The sequence below is a fragment of the Paroedura picta genome, chromosome 15 (genome assembly GCF_049243985.1).
Source record: "Paroedura picta isolate Pp20150507F chromosome 15, Ppicta_v3.0, whole genome shotgun sequence".
Lineage (NCBI taxonomy): Eukaryota > Metazoa > Chordata > Lepidosauria > Squamata > Gekkonidae > Paroedura > Paroedura picta.
This window is the reverse complement of record NC_135383.1, coordinates 24380858-24405623: the sequence shown is the minus strand read 5'-3', so window position 1 is coordinate 24405623 and position 24766 is coordinate 24380858. Positions and strand designations below refer to the sequence as shown.

The following is a 24766-nucleotide window of genomic DNA, read 5'->3' as shown; positions in this document are numbered from 1 at the left end:
TCGGGAGCGCGGCCGCGTCGCTCCCAAGCCGCGGAACCCACGCGCAAAGCAAGATTCTATCGGCGACCGGTCCCGCGCATGCGCGTGCCCATTGCCTTAGCGACGGTCCCGGTATTCCCCGCCGCGGCTGAGCGTTGCTGAGTGCGCCGCGAGAGAGGGAGCGTCTCTGAGCCCTTTCTTTGGACCCGCCTCTCCCTTTTGCGAGTTGCCCAGCGATTGGACCCCTTTGCCGCTTGTCATTTTCACGCCCTTCTCGCGGGTCAGTATCGTCCCCGCCCCCTAGAGCGGCTACAGAAGGAAGCGCCCCCTAAGGGCCGTGGGGGCGAAAGGCGCGGAGGGGGAGCCGCGGGGAGCCTCGTAGCGAAGGGAGCTCCGTCTTTGCCTCCTCCTTGTGGGTTGGGGGGAAACAAGGCGCTGCTAAAGCAAACAGGAGCCCGGGATCACTAGGAAAGCCCGAAGACGGCGTCTTGTGGCTGTCTTGGTTACCAAACCCGAATGGTTTCTTCTTTTAAGGATTCATAAACCTCCCCCTCCCAGTAAACAGTTTGGACAGATTAAATAAACGAATACAATAGCGGTTAAAATACCTAAAACAAAACTAACAATACAAAGAAAGAGAATATTGTCAATTCAAGGGCGGTCTCACGCGCAAGGAGTATATATAGGAAAGCATTGATTGACCATTGCTGCTTGGGTCATAAATGGATACAAAGATAAAGTATATTATGCATTTCCTACCAGTCTGTGTAAGGTGCCTTAAACAATCTGACGTAAAGTCCTACATTTTTCTTAAATCTGCAGAGCTGTTGTGTAGTTGGATGTTTTTTTTTTTATCGCACAAGATATCCAAGTCTTATTTTATTTGACTGACTAGATTATAAGCCCATTTTAAAGAGGAATAAAATGGGCGCTGGGAGGGCTCCGGCAAGGGCACGGCGATGGCGAAAGGGGCCTGTGTGGGCCGAGAGAAGGCTTCCCGGCCCACCCCCCCCCCCGAGGCTGCCCGAGTCCTCCTAGCGCCCATTTTATTACTCTTTGAAATGGGCTTATAATCTAGAGCATCATCACACCCAGATGCAACCGAAAACTATGCTGCAGAGAGGAAATCCAGAGCAGATACTTGAATGTCAACCTTAAAAGTGCTACTGGACTCAAGTTTTGTTGTGGTACTTCAGGTCAACATGGCTACCCAATTTGCTCTCAGTGGCTCACATGGCAAGAAGCAGACTGCTGTGTCCTTTTACAGCTTGATGTTTCTGTACAGCTTCTCTCCCACACCATAAATCCATCCTTTAAAGGTTGCCTGGAGTGTCTCACCTATTGAAGAAGAAAGCGACTGAAAGAAGCCATCACCCCTGGAGAGCCTGCCTCATGGCTAGGGAATGAGCTGGCCTGCAGCTGCTAACTGTGGCAAGCTTTTTGGCTTCTCAGTTCTCTGTCATTCAATAACAAATATACGTTGAATTATACAACTATAAAATGAATGTCTCTCTTGATATTTTAATTTTGAGTATTTATATTTGCTGTAAGAAGAAATTGATTTGAAGGGGGTAGGGATGGAAGAAGCAGGCAAGTGAGATTCTGTGCCAAGACCATAAAAGCAGTTGTCTAAAGTATTCCCAGCGCACAATCCAGGAGCACCAATCATGCTTGCTTGGATCCACCCTGATGTTTCTTGTGGAGAAATTGTTATTGAGTGATTGGAGGCTCGCCAGTTGAGGACACTCAAGAGAACTGGACTCAGGCTATAGAGAGATTCAGGCAAAACCACCACAGGCAAATTTAAATTAAACCTTTCCCCAGGCTTTCTAACCACCAGAACAGCTGCTAGCTCAAGATTGCTTTCCCTTATTAAAGAGAGTATGCTATACGACGCTGCGAGGCCGCTCCGGCGGCCGAGAGAAGGCTTCCCGGCCCACCCCCCAGCCGAGGCTCTCACCAGCCGCTCCGCCATTTTCCCTGAGCGAGTGAAGCAGGCAATGGGGCGGGATTGACACTCCGAGTTTTTATCCTGGACCGGTCCCGCCCTAACTCCTCCCCACTACCCCTTACTCTTTTATTCATTCTGTGGCGCCCGTGGCGCCACGGGCTGTGTACAGATTGTCATTTCACAGGGTTCCTCTCCCTGTCCCTCCTTTAGCTCTAGTTCCAGATATTTCTGCTTGCTAGTAATAATTCTTGCCTCGTTGCTCTGTGTGGCCTTTCCCTCAGCAGGGGCAATCCCACCATTCAGGATTTTGCATTTAGGCTGCTGCTTGTTCAAACGCAGTTGGAATCGAGTATTTCCCCCTAGTGTAGTAGCCCATGACATTTCTATTCTGATTGTCCCAGGGTTATGTGAGTTGAGCTGCCCCACCTGAAAAAATGCCAGCCTTTCATCGGGGCTTTTCTCAGCTATCCACTAAGTCCTCCTCAAACTGAGAGCCTGTTTGGTGTAGTGGTTAGGAGTGTGGACTTCTAATCTGGCATGCCGGGTTCGATTCTGCACTCCCCCACATGCAGCCATCTGGGTGACTGATAAAACTGTTCTGACCGAGCAGTGATCAGGACTCTCTCAACCTCACCCACTCCACAGGGTGTCTGTTGTGGGGAGAGGAAAGGGAAGCCGCTTTGAGCCTACTTCAAGTAGAGAAAAGCGGCATATAAAAGCTGCTGCTGCTTCTTGCCATAGCATTTCTGTTCTCTAAACTTAGCCTGAATAAGCTGAAAAATTCTTACTATAACAGCGCCTTCTTATAAATGGATGTTGTCATAAATATATGCCCCTGGGATTTCAACACATTTGAAATACTGGGTTGTTTTTGCATATAACTGTGATAAGTGTTTGCTTCCCATGGCTTGTATTTGGTACTCCCTTAGCATGTATGAGAGAGTTGAAAACTTCTGCCTTTCATGTATATGCACTGCAGAATGCTAGAGGAGAGAGTGTTTTGTTCAGCCATTTTCCTAGTCCAAATTTTGTGAGGCCTACAAATAAACTCAAATGCATCTGAGTTCTCATAACTGATACCATTCTGATGGCAGCTAATCAACTATACCCTCAAGAAAAGGAAACGGAAATTAATTTCAATTTTATCAGCACGAGATTTCTTAATGTAGCTATTAAACCAGTCAGAATGATTTGTCAGAATGATGGTCCTAAAACATATGGGATTTTCATGCTTTGGTTTGTCTACTCTAGTTCTGAATGAGAGATAATTTAAGTGTTTGTATTGGATTAACAAAACCTGGTAAAGAATTACCCGAAGAGGCTTTTTGCTGTGCAGATACTAGAACTCTGTGTGTTCATATTTCGTTTGCTAAAGATAGAAGGAGAAATGGGTTTTAACGCACTGCTTTTCCTTTCAAAACTGCTTCCAGTGAAGCGAAATTCCTCACTCAGGAACGTATTTCTGTGCAGTGATGGAGGACGCATATTACAGCTCTTTCGAGAGTACCGAACATGCAGAATTAACTGCGGAATCGACAGGAAGTACGTGTTAGCCATTTCTGAAAAGATCGGTTTGTAACCATTTATGTGATGTGAGAAACTTCTTGTGGGAGACAGTTTGCTCTCCCTGGTCAGTTTCATGAAAAAGGGCATCTCCCTCATGGGTTTGTAACAGGCCAACCCAAGGGGAGCTGGCAGGTAGCTGCTTTAATATGGCGACCAGATTTTAACATTGGTAAAGTGGGACACCATTGACGGGGGGGGGGGTCTATATGGAGCAACAAAAATGGTCATAGAACGCAAAAATAGTATTGTAATATATATATATTTACTTGCAGCATAAGTACAATTTGCCAGGTGCCCCCAGATGTCCCTTTAAAAGTGGGACAATCTGGTCACCTTATGGTTTAGTCTTAATGGCTAGGTTCTCATGGCAAGTGGGGCTATCTTACCATCTTGGGTGAACTAGGGACTGTAGCCCATGGAACCCTCATGTCTCATTTGCCCTTATGAAGAGGGAAGAAAAATAATTTAACAGACAGTTGCTTTTTGGCATTGTAAACTCAGATCCCCCTTCAGTCTTTGCCACTGCCTTACCTCACTGCTATGGTAGAGGACAGGAAGGCCTGGAGGATCACTGTCCATGGGGTTGCGATGGGTCGGACACGACTTCGCAACCAACAACAACAACCACCTCACTGCTGGTTTGCTCCCCTCCCTGGACAGTGATATATTAAATTAATATAAGTACCCACCGAGCCTTTTCCAAGTAGTTTTTATTCTAGACATCCTCACCTTAGTAATGGGATTGTAAATACATTTCATAACAGCTCCGGAAGGATGACTGCAGATAATTCAGGTTTAGGAATAAAAAAATCTAATTTACATTTAGTTACTTCCTCTTGTACCTTAGTGGAGCCAAGGGACAACATTGGCGTCAGCAGCGAGAGCATAATTCCGAGTGCCAGCCAGTGCTCTGAGGATGATGTTCTTAAATGCACATTCCAGGCTTGTGATCCGGGAGAAACAGGTAGAAAGTGTTTTCGTGCCACGTAGAGACATCCAGTCTTCAAATCTAGCAGGAGCAGAGATTTGTTTCCTAATTGGTTAGCATGAGCACAAGAAGTCTTTAGCATCACACTCTTTACCCCAATTCAGTGTTCTCAAATATTACCGGGTCAAAATAGCAGCAAATCTGGGGTAACTATTTAATGACATTACGTCCTGCAAGAAAAGATAGATTTAAAAAAAAAACGGTTAAGCTTTTATCAAGGGTCTGCTGCTCAGTGGTACAGCATTTTCTTTACAAGCAGAAGGTCCCAGATTCAGTCTGCGGCATCTTCCATTAAAATGATCAGGTAGTAGGTGAGATGAGGGGTCTCTTCCTAGAGAGCTGCTGCCAGTCAGAAAAGACAATGCTGAACTTGATAGACCAAATATTAGCCAGCTTCATGGGTCCATATGTTCAGTTATTCAATTGATGATAACCACTTCAAAGTTATTGTGGCAGAACAGCCTAGACCCTGCTCTGCTTAAATTCTCTGAGGCATCTAGGCACCAGTAGTCATCCTGAGTCTCCACCCAATGACATACCATGCTCTGAACCTTTGGAGGAGTTATCCTGCTCCTCCCCTTATGTACACTGCTACCAGATGGCCAATTTTATAATTACCTGACAAGCAGGCTAGCAGTCCCAGATTTCCTTTTGTGTCGCCTATTAAAGACTCTAGTGTCCATGTCCTGTTACCCAATGATGGTTTACTGCAATTACAGGGAATTAGCACTTTAGCAACAGACTGCCTCTTTTCCCTTGATGCCTGTTTTGGAATGGTATAGTTGAATGGTGGAGGCCTATGTGGTGTGATGAGCAACTACCAGCATTATTTTTTTTTTTTTTTTACAAAAGCAAATAAAATGGGAGAATGTCATTGTTTCAAGAGGTTTGAGTGCAATCGAATCCTCTTGGAACTGCTGCCACGGTGGTTCTTGCGCAGAAAAACACGATTCAAGCATTAATTGTCTCCAGCAGTTTGACACAGATTGTTTAATCCAAATTTCTTCTAGATAGGAGAAACAGGAACACAAATACTGAATAATGTAAACAAGAAATGAGAGAAAGATCCAGTTTTAAATAACTTTATGTCCTTGGATTTTACTGGCTACCTCTGACTTTGCTCACCTGTGTTCTGGTTATAGGAGTGGTGTCTGTTTTCCGAATCATTGAATACTTACAGGAGATGACAGGACAGAGTGATGAAGACTGTAGGTTTCAGTCTCTCTATAGAAGACTGGATCCAGAAGAGAGAGGCATTTTTGTTGAGTTTCCTACCTTCTGTCAAGCCATGAAGGAATGGATAGCCGAATGCCAAAAAGAGGGGTTTGTATTAACAAAAGTCATATGCGTTGGCTTACTAATTGTTTTGACATCCTTCTTTGTCCTTTCCCCTCAATCCTGGGCAGGGATCAAGAACAAACTGAGTAGTAACCGCTGGTCCCAGTAAATCAAAGAGTATCTCCCCCTGGACAGATTTGCACATCTACACTTGTGGTGTCGTTTAGAGACTCCACCTGGTTGCCTTGTTTCCCTACAAGCTATCATGGAGACAGTCAATAATCAATTACATTTTTACAGTTTTGGGCTATGGCAACTCCGGGAATGGCCTTCTACATTTCTGCCCTTCTACATTATGGCACTTCTGATAACAAGACGGAATAGGCACAATGTGTTTACAGAGATCAGACTTAGAGAATTCATGATGTAAGAACATTTAATAAATGAATAAAAACATGCAATACTCTTTCTCTACAGTTTGGATCATAACATTGGAAGGGGTCATACAGGCCATCTAGTCCGACCCCTGCTCAATGAAGGATCAGCCTAAAGCATCCTTAATAACTATCTGTCCAGCAACTACTTGCAGACTGCCAGTGAAGGGGAGCTCACCATCTCCTTAGGCAGTCGATTCCACGGCTGAACTACTCTGAATGTGACAATTTTGTTCTTGATATCTAGCTGATATCATACAACACGTAGTTTATAACCATTACTGTGGGTCCTATCCTCTGCTGCCAACAGGAACCTTTCCCTGCCCTCCTCCAAGTGACTTAGAGAGCAATCATGTCTCCTCTCAACCTCCTCTTCTCCAGGCTGAACATTCCCAAGTCCCTCAGCCTTCACTCATGGGGCTTGGTCCTCAGAGGGTTTTTTACTCTTTAATTTGTACTTTTCAATATCATTAAGATTAGGGGGGCAACTTTCTGTGCATCGGAGGTAAGTCAATGTTTTTTCCCCACCACAAAGTAGAGGAAAACAACTGTAAGAAAGAGTGTGACAAACAAAGAAAGATCATCCAATGTCGATTTACTTTCTCAGGCTGATAATAAGGCAGAAGAGATGGCTGTTAATCTGTGTCTTATATAGGAGATTAGACAGTACCCAAGATGTTTATAGGCTATATCTACATGTTGCCATCTGGTCAATGCTTGTGCTGAAAAAAGAAAAAGGAGCAAATGAAGAAAGAGAGGACACTGTCCTTCGCTTTCTAAATATAGTGTGGTCAGTGATGCAGCCTCTTTTGGGACATGGTGCTGACTTTGCACAGATGGCTTCCTCTCTTGTGAGGAAACTTGTCACTGTTTAAAATGCAATCTATTTCCGGGTTGGTTTTTTTTGGGGGGTGGGGCTGGAGGGGTGGGGAAGGGAAGCCCATGTAGAGAACTGCCAAATGGATAGCATTCTCCTTCCGAAGATATACATGTGTGTGCTGATTAGTAAATAAAGACATCAACAGCATGTTTTGATGTAATAATTATGAGAAAGTATGGGAGGATATTAAGAAAGATCTAATTTTATGGAATAAACTTAACCTCTCTTTGTTAGGAAGGGTTTCAGCTATAAAAATGAATGTGTTGCCAAGGATGATGTATTTATTTCAATCAATCCCGATAATAATTAAGAAAAATTGTTTTTTAAAATGGCAGAAAGATATTCAGAATTTTCCGGGTTGGGTTTTTTGGGGGTGGGGGCTGGGGGGGTGGGGAAGGGAAGCCCATGTAGAGAACTGCCAAATGGATAGCATTCTCCTTCCGAAGATATACATGTGTGTGCTGATTAGTAAATAAAGACATCAACAGCATGTTTTGATGTCCTTGCAAAGCAGCTGGTCAGTCTTGGGCTGAAATCTCATGAACACTGAAAAGAGCTGGATGGTCATAACGTGCTCTTAAATTAGCCCTCCTGGATGGCCATCAATCAATACAGTCAGAGCCTGACACAAGTTTACTTAAAGCTGCCTTTCTGTTTTTCACACGCGCATACCGACAGCAAAAGGGAGTCAGAAAGCGGCAGGTTTGCTTTCACAATTTCACTTTTTTGAACAGAAAGTCCTGATGGGTTAGAAGCATTTATGGGGGCTGGCCAGGGAAAGTTTGTAAGTTCCAGCCTTTGAGGACCCAAACAGATGTGACACGAGAGGAATCTGTAAATAGACATTTCTGGAGTTTTAAAAAGAGAAATAGCAGTCTGGCCTGAAGGGCATTGATTCAGATCAGGGACTCCCTTTCTGGAAAGCTGTTGTATTTCTTTTCTGTTTCCTAGAAGATCTTTGTGGGCTAGTCTCTGTGTACCAGAAGAGGCTGCCTGTAGTATCTGCAGAAAAGAGTTTCCAACCTCCAGGAGGAAAAATGGATGAACTGGGAGGGGTGGGTCCCAGTGAAGAGACAAATATAGTACAGAAGCACTGGGAAACCAATATGGCAATAAAAAATATCCAAATTGGACTTATATTGAGTCGTCTCTCTTCAGTTTCAGTTATTCTTTAATCCTTATTTCACACAAGTCCCGACGTGTTTCGCCAACGCCTTTTTCAAGGGACAATGTTTTTTATATCTAAGGACCATCTTCAACTTATTAAGAAATCTCTTGACAGAGTATGAGGTCATACAATAGCTCAGCTTAGCTTGTGGCATTTCAGACGCCTATTAACCTCCAGGAGGGACCTGTTTTGCAAAGACACCAAAACGGGGCGATCTCCCAACATCTCAATTCATCTCCTGGCAATTAAGATTAATTTATAAGATCAATTTATTTAGATCAAAAGGCAAGAACTATAGTAAATAGTGATTTATCAGAAGAATTTAGAATATATAGAGGGACGAGGAGGCAAGGGTGTCCACTCTCACCCCTACTTTTGAGGTATTATGTAATAAAGTTAGATCTGAACAAGGGATTAAGGGCACTAAAATTGGTCAGCAGGAATATAAATTGAGAGCATTTGCTGATGACGTGGTCTTCTTCTTAGAGGATCCTCTAAACTAGCGATCCCCGACCTGTGGGCTGCGGACCACGTGTGGTCCTTCGACTAATTGGAGGTGGGCCCCGAAGGATGCCTCCCCCCCCCCGGCCCTTTACAACACACTTCGGGTGTCATTGTTTCCCATCACTCCCAGATGGGACTATCTCATTGCAGAGAAACAAGCTCAGGGTTCCCATTGATTTGTCATTGTCATGAGTTAAAATTTTCATGAAAATAAAATGTTCCTTATGTTCATTGTTGTGGCGTGTCTGTATCTTATTTTAAAGGGATGTTTAAACATTACCATAGCGATCAGAGAGCGCTAGGGCAGTGGTTGAGAGTAGAGGAGTAAACTACCCCCCCCCCCCACCGGGCCTCAGTAAAAGGCGTTGAGTGGTCCCCGGTGATAAAAAGGTTGGGGACCACTGGTGGTACTTAACGCCGTCAAAATTGGCAAAATGGTCTCAGGATTCTGACAAGAGATGTTGGAAATGTAAGATAAATGAAGGCCACTTTTCCCATATGTGGTGGAGCTGCCCAGGGATGGTTAAATTTTGGAATAAAATATATGTAGAACTTAAGAACATGCTGGGTGTTAACTATTAGTAACTGTTAAAATTACTAATAAAGTAAAAAAAAAGAGAGATTGAAAGTCTCTAAAGAGACTTATTAAAGTTATGTTTCTTAAAACAATTAAGATTAACTCGCCTGGAGAAAAAGGCTGCTCCAGGTATTTCCCTACCTAAGAGCTGGCAACCCTACGGGCAGCACAATATTCAAGGAAGCAGGTACCAGAGTTGTTTAAAGGGGAATGGACAAATTGATGATGATGGTTGCGGTGTCTAGTGAGCATTCTCACAGAATAGTGTGCAGAAATCTCTGATTTCCTACTTTTCCCATATCCTTTTTTCCCCTAACAAAAGAGAGGAGGGGACAGATGTGACGAGCAGCATCACAGATTTGCAGCAGGGGAACAAGCAGCTAGCCATGCAAAATGCCAAGCTGCAAAGGACAATCGAGACGGCAGAAGAGCTCAATTTGCGACTTTCTGAGGAGATTGCTGACCTGAAAGGAAAGCTGAGAGGGTACGTTAAAACAGACTGACTGGCTGACTAATAATTAGGACTAATCCAAGGAGGTAGAGGGTTCGGAAATACATGGAGGTTTTGGGGTAGAGCCTGAGGGAGGGGAGAGAATGTGGGGTACAGTGGCATAAAGTTTATCTTCCAAAGCAGCCATTTTTTTTCAGGGAAACTGATTTTTGTTGACTGGAGATCAGTTGCAATCCCAGGAGATCTCCAGATGCCACCTGGAGGTTGGCACTCCTAGGCCAGAGGGTTTAGTAAAAAAGAAGATATGAGATTATGTAATATTGAGAGCTGAGTTGAAGGAGGTCCATGTAATCCAATAGGAGGCTCCTTCGTATTTTCTGTTCTCCCCTTGTTTCAGGTCTGTTCCCACCCCCCTATAATGCCTTCTAATCAATGTACTGAAGCCAAGGTTTCTTGTCCATGGATGGTGGGAGCCTTCGTCCAGTGTAACAGGTTTCTCTTACGAGAGGAAGGCTCCTCATGCTAGGTGAAGACCCCATTATTAGCAGAATGGAAACTGTGGAGGCAACCTATATTTTCCAGCCTGGACTGTGCTTCTTTCCTCTTAACACCGACACTCTTTGTTTGCATACCTGTAAACCCAGCAAAGTTTGAAATGTGAGCATTTTAAGTAAATATCTATTTGCCCTTTATTACAGCAATCAGCAAGCCCTAGAACAAGCTAGAGCAATGGCAGATGAATTAGAAGACATGAAGTTTTTCTCCAGAAGTTTGGAAGAGGAGAATAGAAAACTTCACATGCAAGGAAGGCAGCTGGTCAGTACTTCCTGATATTCACTTGCAGAGGTTATCCATAAACATGTAGGTGTAGGTGCATTTGTCGTAATTTGCAGTAGGTTACTGAAATCACAACTTTGGGGGGATTAGAGAGTGTAGATTCCCAGTTACTGTGAAACTGTGGGCAGGCTCCTGTTTACTGCAGCCGTTTTGTGTAAATACATCTGAAAATGTCTGAAAATGTGTGGTGTAAATATATTATCCATGTGGCTTCTTGTGAACTATCTCTGAATTTGTGGTACTTGCTGTTCATGGGACAAGAGGTCTATAATTGATGACCCATTTTTCACAAGTTCCCATCTGTATGCAGACTCCTGAACCACTCCTGGGTGCTGTAAAATGTGATGTCAGAACTCAATGTCCTTTTAAAAAAAAAAATGAACGAACTAAGACATTTCCCCTTCAAACTTTAGGAAAAAGAACAGCATTGCCTTTTGAGTCAAGCAGATAAACTGTTCGACGAGGTAAGCAGGGCAGAAAGGACCCCTATTGCCAGGCCAGTATTTGAAGAGCACGACCCAAACAAATTTCTTTGTATAAAGGGGATATCGGGCTCCGGGAAGGACCTTGTTTCTTCTACAGTTGTAGCTTCTGGTCACCAAATGTAGAGCCAAACGGTGGGGAATAGTGGACACGTGACCAACGGTAGGAAACGACATGGGATGAATGTACGTGTCTGTTTCTCTTAAGGATGCATAAGGCGGAAACCCACCAAAGTGGATAGTTGATGTTCTCAGTTTCCACATTCAGCTGGAGAAAAAGCCCAACCGAAAAATTATCAATATAGTTGATTCAGCACGAGATGACCGTGTACAAATTCTGGTGTGTTTTTTCTACAGAACCAGATGTTGCTTCAGGAAAAAGAAAACTTTAAGGATCAAATCAGACAGCTGAGCACAGAGAAAGCCGAAATGCAGGTACGGGAGACCTGATGAGCCTATGCAGCATTGTTAACATGTTTAGTTTGGCTGATAAACTCTGTTCTTATCATTTATGTTATGACTTGTTGTGTTTCTTTCTTGCAGAGACAACTCTGTGAGTGTGAAGAGCTTATCTCTTGCAAAAATGCAGACCTTGACAAGGTGAGCTGCATCTAACAAATAACACCAACCTGAAAATTAGAAGTGAAACCAAACTGAAAGGGTTAACTCTCTTTGACCTGTGTAAATTCATTGCCTTAATTGGGCTTAAAAGAGTACACCTCTGCGTAAGGTCGTGCTGATGGAGCCGAGAGCTCTGGCCTGTGGGGTTCAGTGATGTTGGGGTACCTGGGGCAGCAGTATAATCTCCCGCTACTCTCTACCAGGAGGCACACTGCAGAGAAGAATTCTGTTTCGTGTGAAAGCTCGCTACTTTATCGGTTTAATCAGGACTTACCCTTGGGTCTCATGGCCAAGTCCCATGCCCACCAGACAGCCTCTGCTGACCCAGAGCTCACTTCCTCTTCTCCTAGTGCTTCCATTAGACCTCGCTGAAAACCATGATCTTAGATAAACGGAAGTGCAAATGGAAGTGAGTCTCGTGGCTTGTCCTGGCGGGATTTGTTCATTTGCAGGTGTGCATTAACAGGGCACACCTGCCTTCATGGATCACTAGGTGTCACTGCAGCCTCATAGCTAGGCATAAGTCGGTGACAAGAAGCCATTTTTAAAATAAATGGTAAGATCGCCTCAAGTGGGTAGCCATGTTGGTCTGGAGCAGCACAACAAAACAAAGCCAGAGTCCAGTGGCCCCTTGAAGACCAACAAAGATTTATTCAAGGCGTGAGCTTTCGAGTGACAATCTAAGGAATCTTGCACCCAAAAGCTCACGCCTTGAATAAATCTTTGTTGGTCTTCAAGGGGCCACTGGACTCTGGCTTTGTTGTGTTTTAAGATCGCAATTGGCTTTAAGGCGAGGTTGTCATAATCTTCTACTGACTGCTACGATTATCTTTGGCTTTCCCAGAAAGAGAAACAAGTGGAAGAGTTGACAGTGACTCTAGACGAATACCAAATGATGGTTCAGGTAACATTGGCCTTATTTGGGACCTTGGCCTTATTTGGGACCTTCGGGGAGCCTACCCAGAGTGGTTTATCTGTAATATATTGTATAATATGCATTTGATTTAGTGTGGGATGTAGAAATACATGTGAACCCTCAACTATCCTATCTTTGGGTAGGAGGGAGTCCTGTCCAAGAAAGAGAGCTCTTAGGTCGGGCGGCAGGAGGTATATCGAAGCCAAAAGCTTCTAACACAATCCTACTGTTTCCACACATAAAACTCTGGGAATTCTCACCATTAAACCTGGCATCCCTAGAAAACTAGACTCCCCAAGCTTTAGTAGGCAAGCATCGACACCTGAACTGTTTGATGGCCTGTGGTTCTGTCTAGGTGGCCACAGTAGCAGTTGAACAGGCGTACCAAGTTTTCTTTGTGACATTTGTACAGGAATTGAAATCGGACGTCCGCAGGCTTCAAGAGCAGCAGGGCGATTCCTATGAAGGAGAAGAAGTGTAAGTCTTTCTAAATATATGGTCCCCCCCCTGCCCAGCCCAGCCCATACCTGGGGTTCCCACCCTATTTGCCCCCATCTTGAGCCAGGCCACATAGTAGAAGATAGTAAATTCCGCATCCCAAATCTGGAACGCTCCTCTCCTGTATTGTAGGGGGTCACACCAAAATAAATGTTTCCTTCCTGTAAATGCTATGTCTGATCTCTGTTCAATGCAGGCTGCTGAGAGGTTCCCCCGAAAATGAGAATGCCTACCATGCACTGGTTCCATTCCAGCCCCTCTCTGTGGAGATTGAAGAATCCCAACAAGTAAGAAGATGACCCATGTTAACATTGGTGTAGTGAATATCCAGTGTTGGCCCTTGATAGTTCCACAATCAGCCCTTGCAAACTCTACCTGGAAGGGGAACAGCATTTTCTCGGGGACGACCCCTTGCCGTTTTGGTCCTGGGAAGCAGTGCTCTCTCTGCCATAGAAACGCTACCTTGAGGGAAGACACTAAAACCACCGACCATATTGATCGAGCCCTGAGCTGATAGGACCTTGCTTGTTCAGCAGGAGGAGGGTGAAGAAGGCGGTCTGCCTAACCCTTTCTATGGGATGCCGTCCCCTGTGGAGACAGGTAGTGAAGAAGACAGCACTGACACGGAAGAAGAGGTGAGTGCGGCCATTACAAATGGAACACAGAGACATTTTTTCCTGGTCCCTTTTGTTCTGGGAAGAGGGGCACCCATGATAGGATTTCCTGACCTGCTTTTTAAACTGTTTTTTTTAAGTACTTGTTTCCATTTGAGTGTTGAATTCAGGATGCCGTTATGAAAAAAGTGCTGAAACTTCAAGCCTCCCTTCTTGATTTGGAATGATGCAGAGTACCAAGAATACGAACGGACTACTCTCCGTCCCTAACACAGATAGCTCATCGACAGGGCTGATTTCCCCACAGATACCTCTCTGTACTTCACTCCTAATCTAATCATATTGCTGCTGTCATTTGGCCTCTGAAATCATCCGCTCCGATGGGACGGACTCTCCATCGGATATAATGGAGGGATGGATGGGGGCACCCTCTTCAGGAGCCCCTAGAAGTGGGCCCCTTGGGCCAATCATTTCGGAATTTGGAGGGGAGCCAGGGAAGAGCTAGCCTGAAAGTTTGGAGGTTGTAACTTAAACCCCCATCCCCCCCAGGCCCTGACTTCAATGGGTGCCAAAGCCAAATCAGCCGAATTGGGCCCTTAGTGCCCAAGCCTATTTTCAAGTGCTTTGCTCAAATCTTAAAAGAAAGATGAGACTCTTAGAGCTTTCAGTGAAACTTGCTCCAAAGCAAGGGGCATAAGAGCAAATCTTCCCTAAGGTTTCGAAACAGCAGTTCAGTGATGTTCAGAAAACGCATGACACTTCCTAGTGCCTGACCCTTTTCACCTATAGGTATTACATATCAACACTTTCGGGCCATTTCGCACGGCTTCAAAATAGCACAATGGTTGCTAATTGGAAACGCTACTAATTTGCCATAACCCACGACGTCGTAGACAATCTGCAACAATCCTGAAACCGACCCGCAAAAAGCGCTTCGTTGTAGCGCTTTCAGGGGAATCCAGAAAAGTGGATTCACCCTCCGGATAGCGATACACTCCTGCAACCAATCTGCAACAGTAGCGCTAAAGACCTGTGCGTTACCATTGTTGCTGGTTCTTCAAAGTCCCTCCCCCTGGCTCTCTCCTCCAAACTTCCGGCGAAGCGATCGCCATTTTTTTTTCTCCGAGCGAGCGGGGATAAACGCACCAGCGAGCCTCTTTCTGTTTAGAGGCTTCCCTGGCTTCAGTCCTTCACCTTTAGTCACTAAGCACAAACCACATAAAAGCCCGTTTGCTGAAATAAAGTCCCTTTATTTTTAACACATAAATTCAGCCGAAAATCGGGCCCGTGAGAGGGGGGGGGGATTTTTTTTTATCACTCGAGGCAGCGTGCAAACGATCATACAATCAAACGACAGCTCACATTAGGCAGCTGGATGGGTCTCTCCGTAGCAACGAATCTACCTAGATTCGTTGCTATGGGTCGGTTTTTTTTTTAAAAAAACCTTTCTTAAAGGGAAAGGGGCTGTTTGGGAGCATGCTAACGGCTGCCCATTGGCTGCTTGACGGCCAGGGGCGGGACGAGCTTGGCAATAGCGCTTCCTTTCTAGCGATTTCTGCCGAGACCGGAAGCCTGTGGGAAACGCTAAAAAACGCAACTGATTCCGCTACAAAGGCAGGTATGCATAACGACGAATTCCACTATTTTAAATGGCGATTTTTCATTCCGCAAACAATTTGCAACAAAGATCCCCGTGCGAAAAGGCCCTTCTGGTTGCTTTTTGACGTTGCACTGTACTTTCAGGAAAGAGAAGATGAAACTGGCTTGGGTGAATTGAATTATACCCTCCAGAACAATTTTCAAATATTTGCTCCTTCCTGAGGTGCTGAGTGACTCATGTCTTCCTGGTGGTAATCATGTCCTCTGAAACGCCGGCTCATGCCCCTTTTGCCACAGACTGCCTTGCCTGTGCACAGCATTCAAAATGTCATGGGTCCTTCCTCCTTTCTCATTCCAACGTCAGAGTTGCCTGATATCTTGACTATTGTCAGTTCACGTAAATGGGCTCTGATCCACAAAAGCTTGTACTGGGAATACTCTTTAGGGTGCCACAAGACTCCTGCTTCTTTTGTCTTTGACACCAATAACTTCTGCTTATACATTCCCACTGTCATGATGGTCAGTTCACACTCTGGGGAAGAGGGGCTTGCCCTCGGAAGCGCACGCCTTGTGAGGTCATAAATACCGAACGTCTTGATCTGACATTTCTGTTCTATATAGCCCACCATCTCTTCCCCCCATCATCTGTTCTCACCGTTCCATTTAGACTAATGGAATCTCCTCAATGAGATCTGTACTATTGTATTTGTTAATTACCCCTTTCCTGGGTAAGAGCTGTTTTTCCCATCTGCACGGACGTAGAGAGGGGGTTATGTGCCTTGCATAGAGATAATTAGTTTTCTAAGGCTGGGGGGGGTGGGGAAGAAAAGACCAAATGGATGGGGGGAGGACTCTTCCTTTTGGATACCTAGCACCATTTATGTAGCTATCGCAATTATGAGCCATGCAGTATCAACTGCAAATGGAGCTTGCTTACCGTAACTGCCACCTGACCCCATCATCCCATCATGTCTTTGATTAGACTGGAGTTGAGTTAAAAGACCCCCCCCTCCTGTCCTGGTTTTTCTTTTCTTTTTTTTTGAATGGCCCACCAAGTAGAGAAAGGCAACCATGTGGACATGTATCGCAGGCTCAATGAGACACATTGTGGCCGGCCTCCCCAGTTTCTAGCTTAGGGGGCCTTTGGTGCGACAGACCATGGCTGACGCTTGCCAATTCAATGTGGTGGGCAGCCTTATTGAAGAGCTACTGTGGGGTGAAGCAACTGGGGTTGTTTTTAAAGAGGAAAAAAGGGCCAGTTTATAGAAAAATAAAGGAGTAGACTGGACTATTCCGCTGGGGGGGGGAATCATTGGGCAGAGAGAAGATGACTGCAAGGGAGAAGCGTTTAGCGCAGCATTTTCAGCTATATGCTATGTTCCCCGTATGCAGAGTGTGTTTCTTCCCTTTGGGGAGCATGTTGGGACGTGATGCTTCTCTCCTTTGAAGTGCCACAGTCCAAGAGAAGTATGGCCATTAATGAAAACGTTGCAAAAAGTAAGATAAATAAATATCCCTACAACGGACGAGAAACACTGCAGCCCCTCTTTGGATTTTGGGGCCCGAGCACAGTTGTTTGGGGGCAGGAGCAGGACAAACAGAACAAAGGCCAACGATGAAGTGGGAATAAAGTTCTGAGTAGCTGGAAGAAGTAGAATATGAAGTGAAGCTCTTCCTAAATGTATTTTAAGTTGTTCTCTTTGAAGGGCAGGAGAGAAAAATTGTTAGACGTGGGGATCCAAGAGGCTTTTCTTTTCTGAACCCCTTGCCCACTGGTTTCATTAGCATTCTCAAAAATAATTTGGTTTTGCCCACATAGTTAAACAAGCAGGACCCCTGACTTATTGTCGTAGGTACTATATATGTTGTAAGAGACCATCTTATATGCAATTGTTGTGGGTCGAGCAGTCATAATTTAATGTCTGGTGACCGAAATGGGCTAGTTAGGGTAGCAGGAGTGTATTCTCTGTCAGATTGCTTTGCCCGCCTCTGCAGAACCCTTGCACAGGGAAATCTAGCTGCAAAACCCCATCGGAAGTGGTTTATCCAAACGTCCGCAGAATGCTGAAAAACTAAAGTAACAGTTCGAAGGTTATCAAGGGATTCAGGAGCATGCCAAAAATGCCTTCAAAAGTTGTCGGGTGTTTTCAGATGGCGAAGGCATCACAAGGTTTAAATGAAAGGGGTAACAGATTTGTGTAACTTGCGTTAAAGCACCTTCATTGCGTCAATGTTTTCCCCCCCAAAGGATGAATGGAGAGAAATAACTGAAGTCACCGAGATAATAGAAGTCACACAAGTCTCAACAGAATTGTAAGTCTCCACCTTAGTCAGATAATACTACGGGTGCCAGGCCCCTCCTGGCCATTGGTAGGGGATTGGGGGGGGGGAGGGAACGACTGGGGTTGCCAGATTCCTATCAGAAAACTCCAGAAGATCTGGAGGTGGGAGTCTGAGGAGGACAGAGACTTCAGTGGGGTACAACGCCACAGAATACATCCTCCGAAGCATCCATTTTCTCCAAAGGAACTGATCCCCATAGTCTGGAGATGAGCTGTCACTCCAAGGGGTCCCTAGGCCTAACCGTGAGGCTAGCGTCCCTAATCCATAAGGGTGGTCCTTCTGTACTTGGGGGACGAGTCCCAAATCCAGAAACAGCAGCATACATCTGATCAAAAGTACTTGTGGTAGTCCAGGGGAAGGCAGGAGGGAAATGCTTTGATCCTAATTATGAGAAAATAGCTGTGCTTTTTTACCTGCAGCCTATCAGTTTAGTGCTCTGCCCAGTTGCCCCTGCGGCTGATTCCCAACACAGATTTTTCTCCATGTGGAATACAGCCCCCCCCCCCCCCCGCTTTAAATCCCGACTCAGCTTTTCCCTTTAAGCTAGATAGGAGAAAACCCCCCACTTTTGATCCAGCTGAGCAGAATCACTGCTGAGCAGGGCCTCCATGTGGATGTTCCTTCTGCAGGCTTTACAAGCAAGGGGACAGTGTCAGACTTTGCATTCCCTTCCCCTTTTTGGCCCCGTAAAGGTCTCTCCCTCCCTCCCTCTTTTCCAAGTTGAGGTGTGGGCTATTGCCCCCATGGGGAGAACCGCAATCTTATTAGCACCCCAAAGCATTTCAGTTTCCAAAATATGTGAGTTTCTGTTCCAGCTGGTATGAAGCAGTACCCAATGATGAGCCTGACTGGAAGAAGCCAGGCAACAAATGGTGTGCAAGTCTCTTAGACTGGTAAGCAACCTCCACAAATGCTTGTGTCAGATTGTGGCAAGAACACTGAGTATGTCTCACTGCTGTTCAGCACAGCACTTCTGCATAGTCAGCTGCTGGGTCAGCCCCATAAGTGGGTCACACCAGTTACAGCACAAACAAAATAGAAAGAGGTGGGAAAAGAAGATTGGCACAGACAGTAAAGTGCAAAAATAGTTGTCCAGAGCAGGCATTTCAGCAGTGCTAGTCTGATGAGCCTAGTAGGAGCTCTTTAATTCTTGTCTTTCTGCTTCTCTCTAAGAAGAATCCATAAAGCATTTTAGGTGTTGTTTGCTCAAGTTGAAGAGAAAAGTCTGAAACCCATGAAGTCTGAAACCCTAAACGCAATCCAAGGCATTTTCTTCCATATTTCTGGCTGTGACCTATATGAACTAACCATAAACGAGAGAACTTTGAGCACAAGCCATGGGTTGGATCCAATAGAGAACATCTCCTTCCTCTAGAGCAGGCTCTCTCAACTGTTTTTCCATTGAGAAACCCCTGAAATATTATTCAGGCTTCAAGAAACCCCAAAAGTGGCACAATCATGTAGAATATGGTCGGGAAGCAGAACTGTGGGCGCCTGATTTATTTAAAATCTGTAATTCCTTCTATTAGCCATTCCACAGTTTCTCCAGTAGCTTTTTATGTTTGACTTTTGCCTTCTCTTTCCCTTTCAACTGTTATGGCTTTTCGGGCAAGGAGCCCTCCGGTAGTCCTGAGAATAACCTGTCCTCTCTCTCCACAGGTTCTTTGATTTACCGATAGTGTGCCTGTTCCTGTTCATCTTGCAGAAACTGGTGCTTCCTGGCCTCCTTCTTGCATGTGTTGCATTGCTCACCATTGTCTACATAGTGCCACCATATGGCCATCATGCTGTCTGGAGCGAGTCCAGGGGAAATCACTGGACTCGCCTGCGGTTGCTGTACCTGCAGCTGCCCCCAATGTAGCTCTGCTCCTCTTCATCCATTTGTGCAAAGGAGAGGAGGACCAATGCCAAACACTAAAAAAAAAAAGGGAAAAAAAGGAAAAAGAGATCTGTGAAAATAACTGTGAAAAAAAGGAGAGGAAGACCAATGCCAAACTCTAAAAAAAAAAAAAAATCTGTGAAAATAACCGGCTAGATCACTTAAGCCACGGTTTTCGTGAGAACCAACCCTGTTTGAGGATGAAATATGCTAAGGCGCATTTATTTTGTTTTCTCTTATTGTATGTCTCAGAGGACTCTGAGGCACATTAGGGTAGTCTATTGTAAATACACCATTATTTAAGTATAATAGTAAATAAATTATCTGTTTTTTCTATTAAACACATGTATCCGAACTAAAAAAAAGAAAAAAAGAAAAGGTAAACCTGTGAAAATAAACCGGCTAGATCACTAAAGCCACGGTTTTCATGAGAGGAGGCCATCTGCCGCCCCCCGACCCTCCCCGAACGCCAAAATGGCCTCCTCTGGCCCCGGGAGCGGTGCAGCCGCTCCCGTTGGCAAGAGGAGGAAGGCTGCTGTCCCCCCAGCCTCCCCGAAGGCCAAAACGACCTGCTCACGCTCCCGGTGGCGACAGGAGGCCGGCCGCCGCGCCCCCAGCCTCCCCGAAGGGAAAAAGGCCTCCTCTCACTTCCGGTGGCAAGAGGAGGCTTGCTGCCCCCCCCCCCCAGCCTCCCCGAAGGCCAAAACGGTCTCCTCTCGCTTCCGCGGCAATAGGAGGCCAGCTGCCACGCCCCCAGCCTCCCCGAAGGCCAAAACGGCCTCCTCTCGCCCCGGAAACAACGAAGCCGGTCCCAGTGGCGAGAGGACAGCTGCTGCCTCCCCCAGCCTCCCTGAAGGCCAAAACGGTCTCCTCTCGCTCCCGGCGGCAATAGGAGGCTTGCGGCACCCCCAGCCTCCCCGAAGGCCAAAACGGCCTCCGCTCGCCCTGGGAGCGGCAAAGCCGGTCCTGGCGGCGAGAGGAAGCCGGCAGCCGCCCCCACAGCCTCCACGAAGTCCAAAACGGCCTCCTCTCGCCCCGGGAGCGGCAAAGCCGGTCCCGGCGGCGAGAGGAGGCCGGCTGCCACCCCCCCAGCCTCCCCGAAGGCGAAAACGGCCTCCTCTCGCCCCCGGCGGTGAGAGGAGTTTAGCTGTTGCCCCCCCAGCCTCCCCGAATGCCAAATCGGCCTCCTCTCGCCCCGGGAGCGGCAAAGTGAGAGGAGGCCAGCTGCCACCCCCCCCAGCCTCCCCGAAGGCCAAAATGGCCTCCTCTCGCCCCGGGAGCGGCAAAGTGAGAGGAGGCCAGCTGCCACCACCCCCCCAGCCTCCCCGAAGGCCAAAATGGCCTCCTCTCGCCCCGGGAGCGGCAAAGTGAGAGGAGGCCAGCTGCCACCACCCCCCCAGCCTCCCCGAAGGCCAAATCGGCCTCCTCTCGCTCCGGGAGCGGCAAAGTGAGAGGAGGCCAGCTGCCACCACCCCCCCAGCCTCCCCGAAGGCCAAAATGGCCTCCTCTCGCCCCGGGAGCGGCAAAGCCGGTCCCGGCGGCAAGAGGAGGCCAACTGCTACCTCCCCCAGCCTCCCCGAAGGCCAAAACGGCCTCCTCTCGCCCTGGGAGCGGCAAAGCCGGTCCCGGAGGTGACAGGAGGCCAGCTGCCACCCCACCCCCCCAGCCTCCCCGAAGGCAAAAACGGCCTCCTCCCGCGCCGTGAGCGGCGCAGCCGGTCCCGGCACCCTCCCCCACAGACTCCCCGAAGACCAAAACGGCCTCCTCTCACCCCGGGAGCGGCAAAGCCGGTCCCGGCGATGAGAGGAGGCCAGCTGCCGCCCCCCAGCCTCCCCGAAGGCGAAAACGGCCTCCTCTCACCCCCGGCGGCGAGAGGAGTTTAGCTGTTGCCCCCCCAGCCTGCCCAAATGCCAAATCGGCCTCCTCTCGCCCCGGGAGCGGCAAAGCCGGTCCCGGCGGCAAGAGGAGGCCAACTGCTACCTCCCCCAGCCTCCCCGAAGACCAAAACGGCCTCCTCTCGCCCCAGGAGCGGCGAAGCCAGGATCTTTCGGGCTGTGTCCGAGGAGCTGGTCAAGGCGCGCCACATGGCTGCTGAGGTGCTGGAAGTTCAAAGCCGCAGGAAGTCTTGGTGGGTGGGATGCCAGCCTGGCTGCTGGACCCCCCTCTCCTGAGTGGAGAATCCCCTCTAGAGCTGTCCCCTCACCTGACTGTTCCATAAATCCATAATAACCCCTGTTATGAGCTGTATGAGCCCTGACCCAGTTAGCCCAGGCTAGACAGGCTAGAAGAAGAAAAGTTGGTTTTATACGACGCTTTTCACTCCTGAAGGAGTCTCAAAGTGGCGGACAAACACCTTTCCCTTACTCTCTCCACAACAGACACCCCATGAGATTGGTGGGAATTAGAGAGCACAGAGAGAACTGCTCTGCAAGGACAGAGGAATAGGCTGCCTAAGGAGGTGGTGAGCTCCCCCTCACTGGCAATCTTCAAGCAAAGGTTGGATACACACTTTTTAGGATGCTTTGGGCTGATCCTGCGTTGAGCAGGGGTTGGACTAGATGGCCTGTATGGCCCAATTCTATGATTCCATGACAGCCCTAAGAGAACTGTGACTAGCCAAAGTCACCCAGCTGGCTGAAAGTGTAAGAGGAGTGGAGAATCATACTCAGTTCTCCAGATAACAGGTCACCACTCTTTAACCATTACACCATGCAATGTCTCTTCGTATTTGAATCAGTTGTAGTTCTGGGAAATCTCCGGGTCCCACCTGGAGGGTCGGTGTCACTATAAACTCCCCCTAGCCCGCCCTGAGATCCCGTGGGGCTCTCTCTGTTCTCACCTGTCACATTGAAGGGAGCAGCCAAGGAGGGCGTTCACCGTCTCTTTGGGGAAAGTGTCTCCCAGCAGGCAGATATAGTGGAAGACTTCTTGTCTGGCCTGGACATCCGCTATGTTCTCCAGATGTTTATATGTGAGCTGGATGCCCTTCGTTGCCTAGGAGAAAGGAGGAAGAGGTGGAGGAAGAAGTGTAAAAGGCACTGGTTTTGTACAGGTTTCCCTGGGGTGGCTTTCACCTGAAGCAACTCGGGAATGGTAGTTTGCCCTGCGTGCCAAGAACATTTCGATAGAGACTCCTGCGCACCCTCTCTTCCAGTTAGAACAGGCAAGATCTGCCATGTGCATGATTCAACAGCATATATAAAGAATACCCTGCAGGGGGCACTGGGAAGATGTGAAGTTAGCATATTTCAATCAGGAATCAAAGAAAACGGGGTTGCACTTACCTGTAACTGTTGTTCATCAAGTGGTGTTCTGTGCAGTCACGCATGGGTTCTGCCACGGAGAATTAACTAGCCAGCTGAAAGCTTAAAAAGCTCCCAAGAGTGCCAGCCCCTCCCCTCACAGAGTGACTTTCCTGCCCAAAGTCATGTGATGTGGGAGGTGCCAGCACTCTCCCCTCAGTCCTTCCCCTTTGCTGCTTAAACAATCAATACAAGCAGCCCAGTGGGGATGGAGGGAGGGTTGTGTGACTGCACAGAAGACCACTCGATGAACAACAGTTACAGTTAAGTGCAACCCTGTTTTCATCTTTGTGGGTTCTGTGCAGTCCCACATGGGAGACTAGCAAGATCACTCACCGTGGAGATGGGGTGGGCTATGCATGCAGTATTGATTGCAACACTGCCTTCCCCATTGCAGTGTCCCTTGTGGCATCAACATCCAGGGAATTGTTGTTGTTGTTAGGTGCGAAGTCGTGTCCGACCCATTGCGACCACATGGACAATGATCCGATCCGCGAAGCTTTATGTTGGCTGGTTATATCTCCGAAGCAGGCCTGCGATTCCGCAGAACCCGTGTGGGACTGCACAGAGCCCACGAAGATAAACCATAGAGTTGGAAGAGACCTCCAGGGTCGTCTAGGCCAATTCCCTGCAGAATGCAGGAAGCTTTGTGGCATTTTCAAATCATGTTCTCTGGTTTCCTGATCGGCACAGCTGGAGACTTCCTGCTCTTAAGAACAGTTAGTCGGACCACTAGGACTCTCTCTCTCTCTCTCTCCCCTCTCTCTTTGAACAAAGCTATTTATTCCTTAAGCAGAGAGTTATCGGCTCCTTTGCATATTTAAATTCTGCCAACACTTATCTCACAAGGTAGTGGTTGTGAGGATAAAACAGAAGACAGAAGGACTTCCTCATTATAGAGAAAAGCTGGATACAAATAAAGGAGGTGAATAATATACAGATCCTAGGCTTCCTGGGGGAAGGGAAAAGTATGTGCAAGTTCTGGTCACCGGATCGCAAACAGTGCACTGCAGAACAGCCAAAATTGTAGGGGAAGGCCAACAAGAGGATGAGGAGGGGCTTGGGACCCGTTCCCTAGGAGGGAAGGCTGAAGAGATTTGGGACTTTTCCGTTTAGGAAACAGACAACTAAGGGGAGGGGACACGAGAGAGCTTTATATGACGACACATAAGATTAGACCTCCAGGGCATCCAGCGAAGCTGAGGTTCAGGATGGACAAATGGAAAGAGGACTTTTACACAGAGAGTGAGTAAAATGTGGAATTTGCTGCTGGAGGACAGAGTGATGGCCTCAGCAATAGGCAGCTTTAAGGGAGGGTTTGATTGGTCCATGGAGGATAAGTATCCATGGCAACTAGCCGTGGTGACTGAGTGGCACCTCCACGTTAACAGGCACTAAACCTCTGAATCTTAAAGAGGCAACATCAGGGGAAGGCCTCAGCATCTACATCCTCTTGTTGTCCCTCCAGAGGAACCAGCTGGGCACTGTGTGAGACACGAGGCTGGACTAGATGGACCCCTGGTCTGATCCAGTGGGGCTCTTCTGAGGTTCTTATGAAGGCCTTGGCTTCTCTGCCCCGTTGTTGGCTCTCCAGAAGAACTGGTTGGCCCCTGTGAGAGCCAGGATCTTGGAACTGATGGACTAATGGCCCGATCTAGCAGAGCTCTTCTCTTATCAGAGGAAGTCCTTGGCCTCTGAGCCCTGTTGCTGGTTGGCCACTGTGAGAGTCAGGATGCTGGACTAGAGGGACACGCACTGGTCTGTTCCAGCAAGGCTCTTCTTACATGTTCTTCACCAAACCAGACTTAAAGGAATTTTGCAAGACCTACTTTGGCAGAAGATGATTTTGGGGGGAAAGAAAGGCAAAACAGGACAGAAACAACAATCAAATGGACATCC

The 24766-nt window shown here is 47.2% G+C and overlaps 1 protein-coding gene across 1 annotated transcript; it reads left to right on the top strand.

Moving 5' to 3' along the window:
• The first annotated feature begins 2691 nt into the window (after nucleotides 1-2691).
• Nucleotides 2692-19847, top strand: LOC143824695 (protein KASH5-like). The gene is made up of 14 exons (XM_077312192.1): nucleotides 2692-3472; nucleotides 4344-4460; nucleotides 5627-5807; nucleotides 9648-9809; nucleotides 10475-10592; nucleotides 11027-11077; nucleotides 11453-11530; nucleotides 11639-11695; nucleotides 12561-12620; nucleotides 13045-13109; nucleotides 13327-13417; nucleotides 17592-17656; nucleotides 18502-18579; nucleotides 19346-19847. Exons 1-14 carry the CDS (start codon nucleotides 3403-3405, stop codon nucleotides 19545-19547), a joined length of 1395 nt encoding a protein of 464 aa, XP_077168307.1. The 5' UTR covers nucleotides 2692-3402; the 3' UTR covers nucleotides 19548-19847.
• Nucleotides 19848-24766: the final 4919 nt, after the last annotated feature.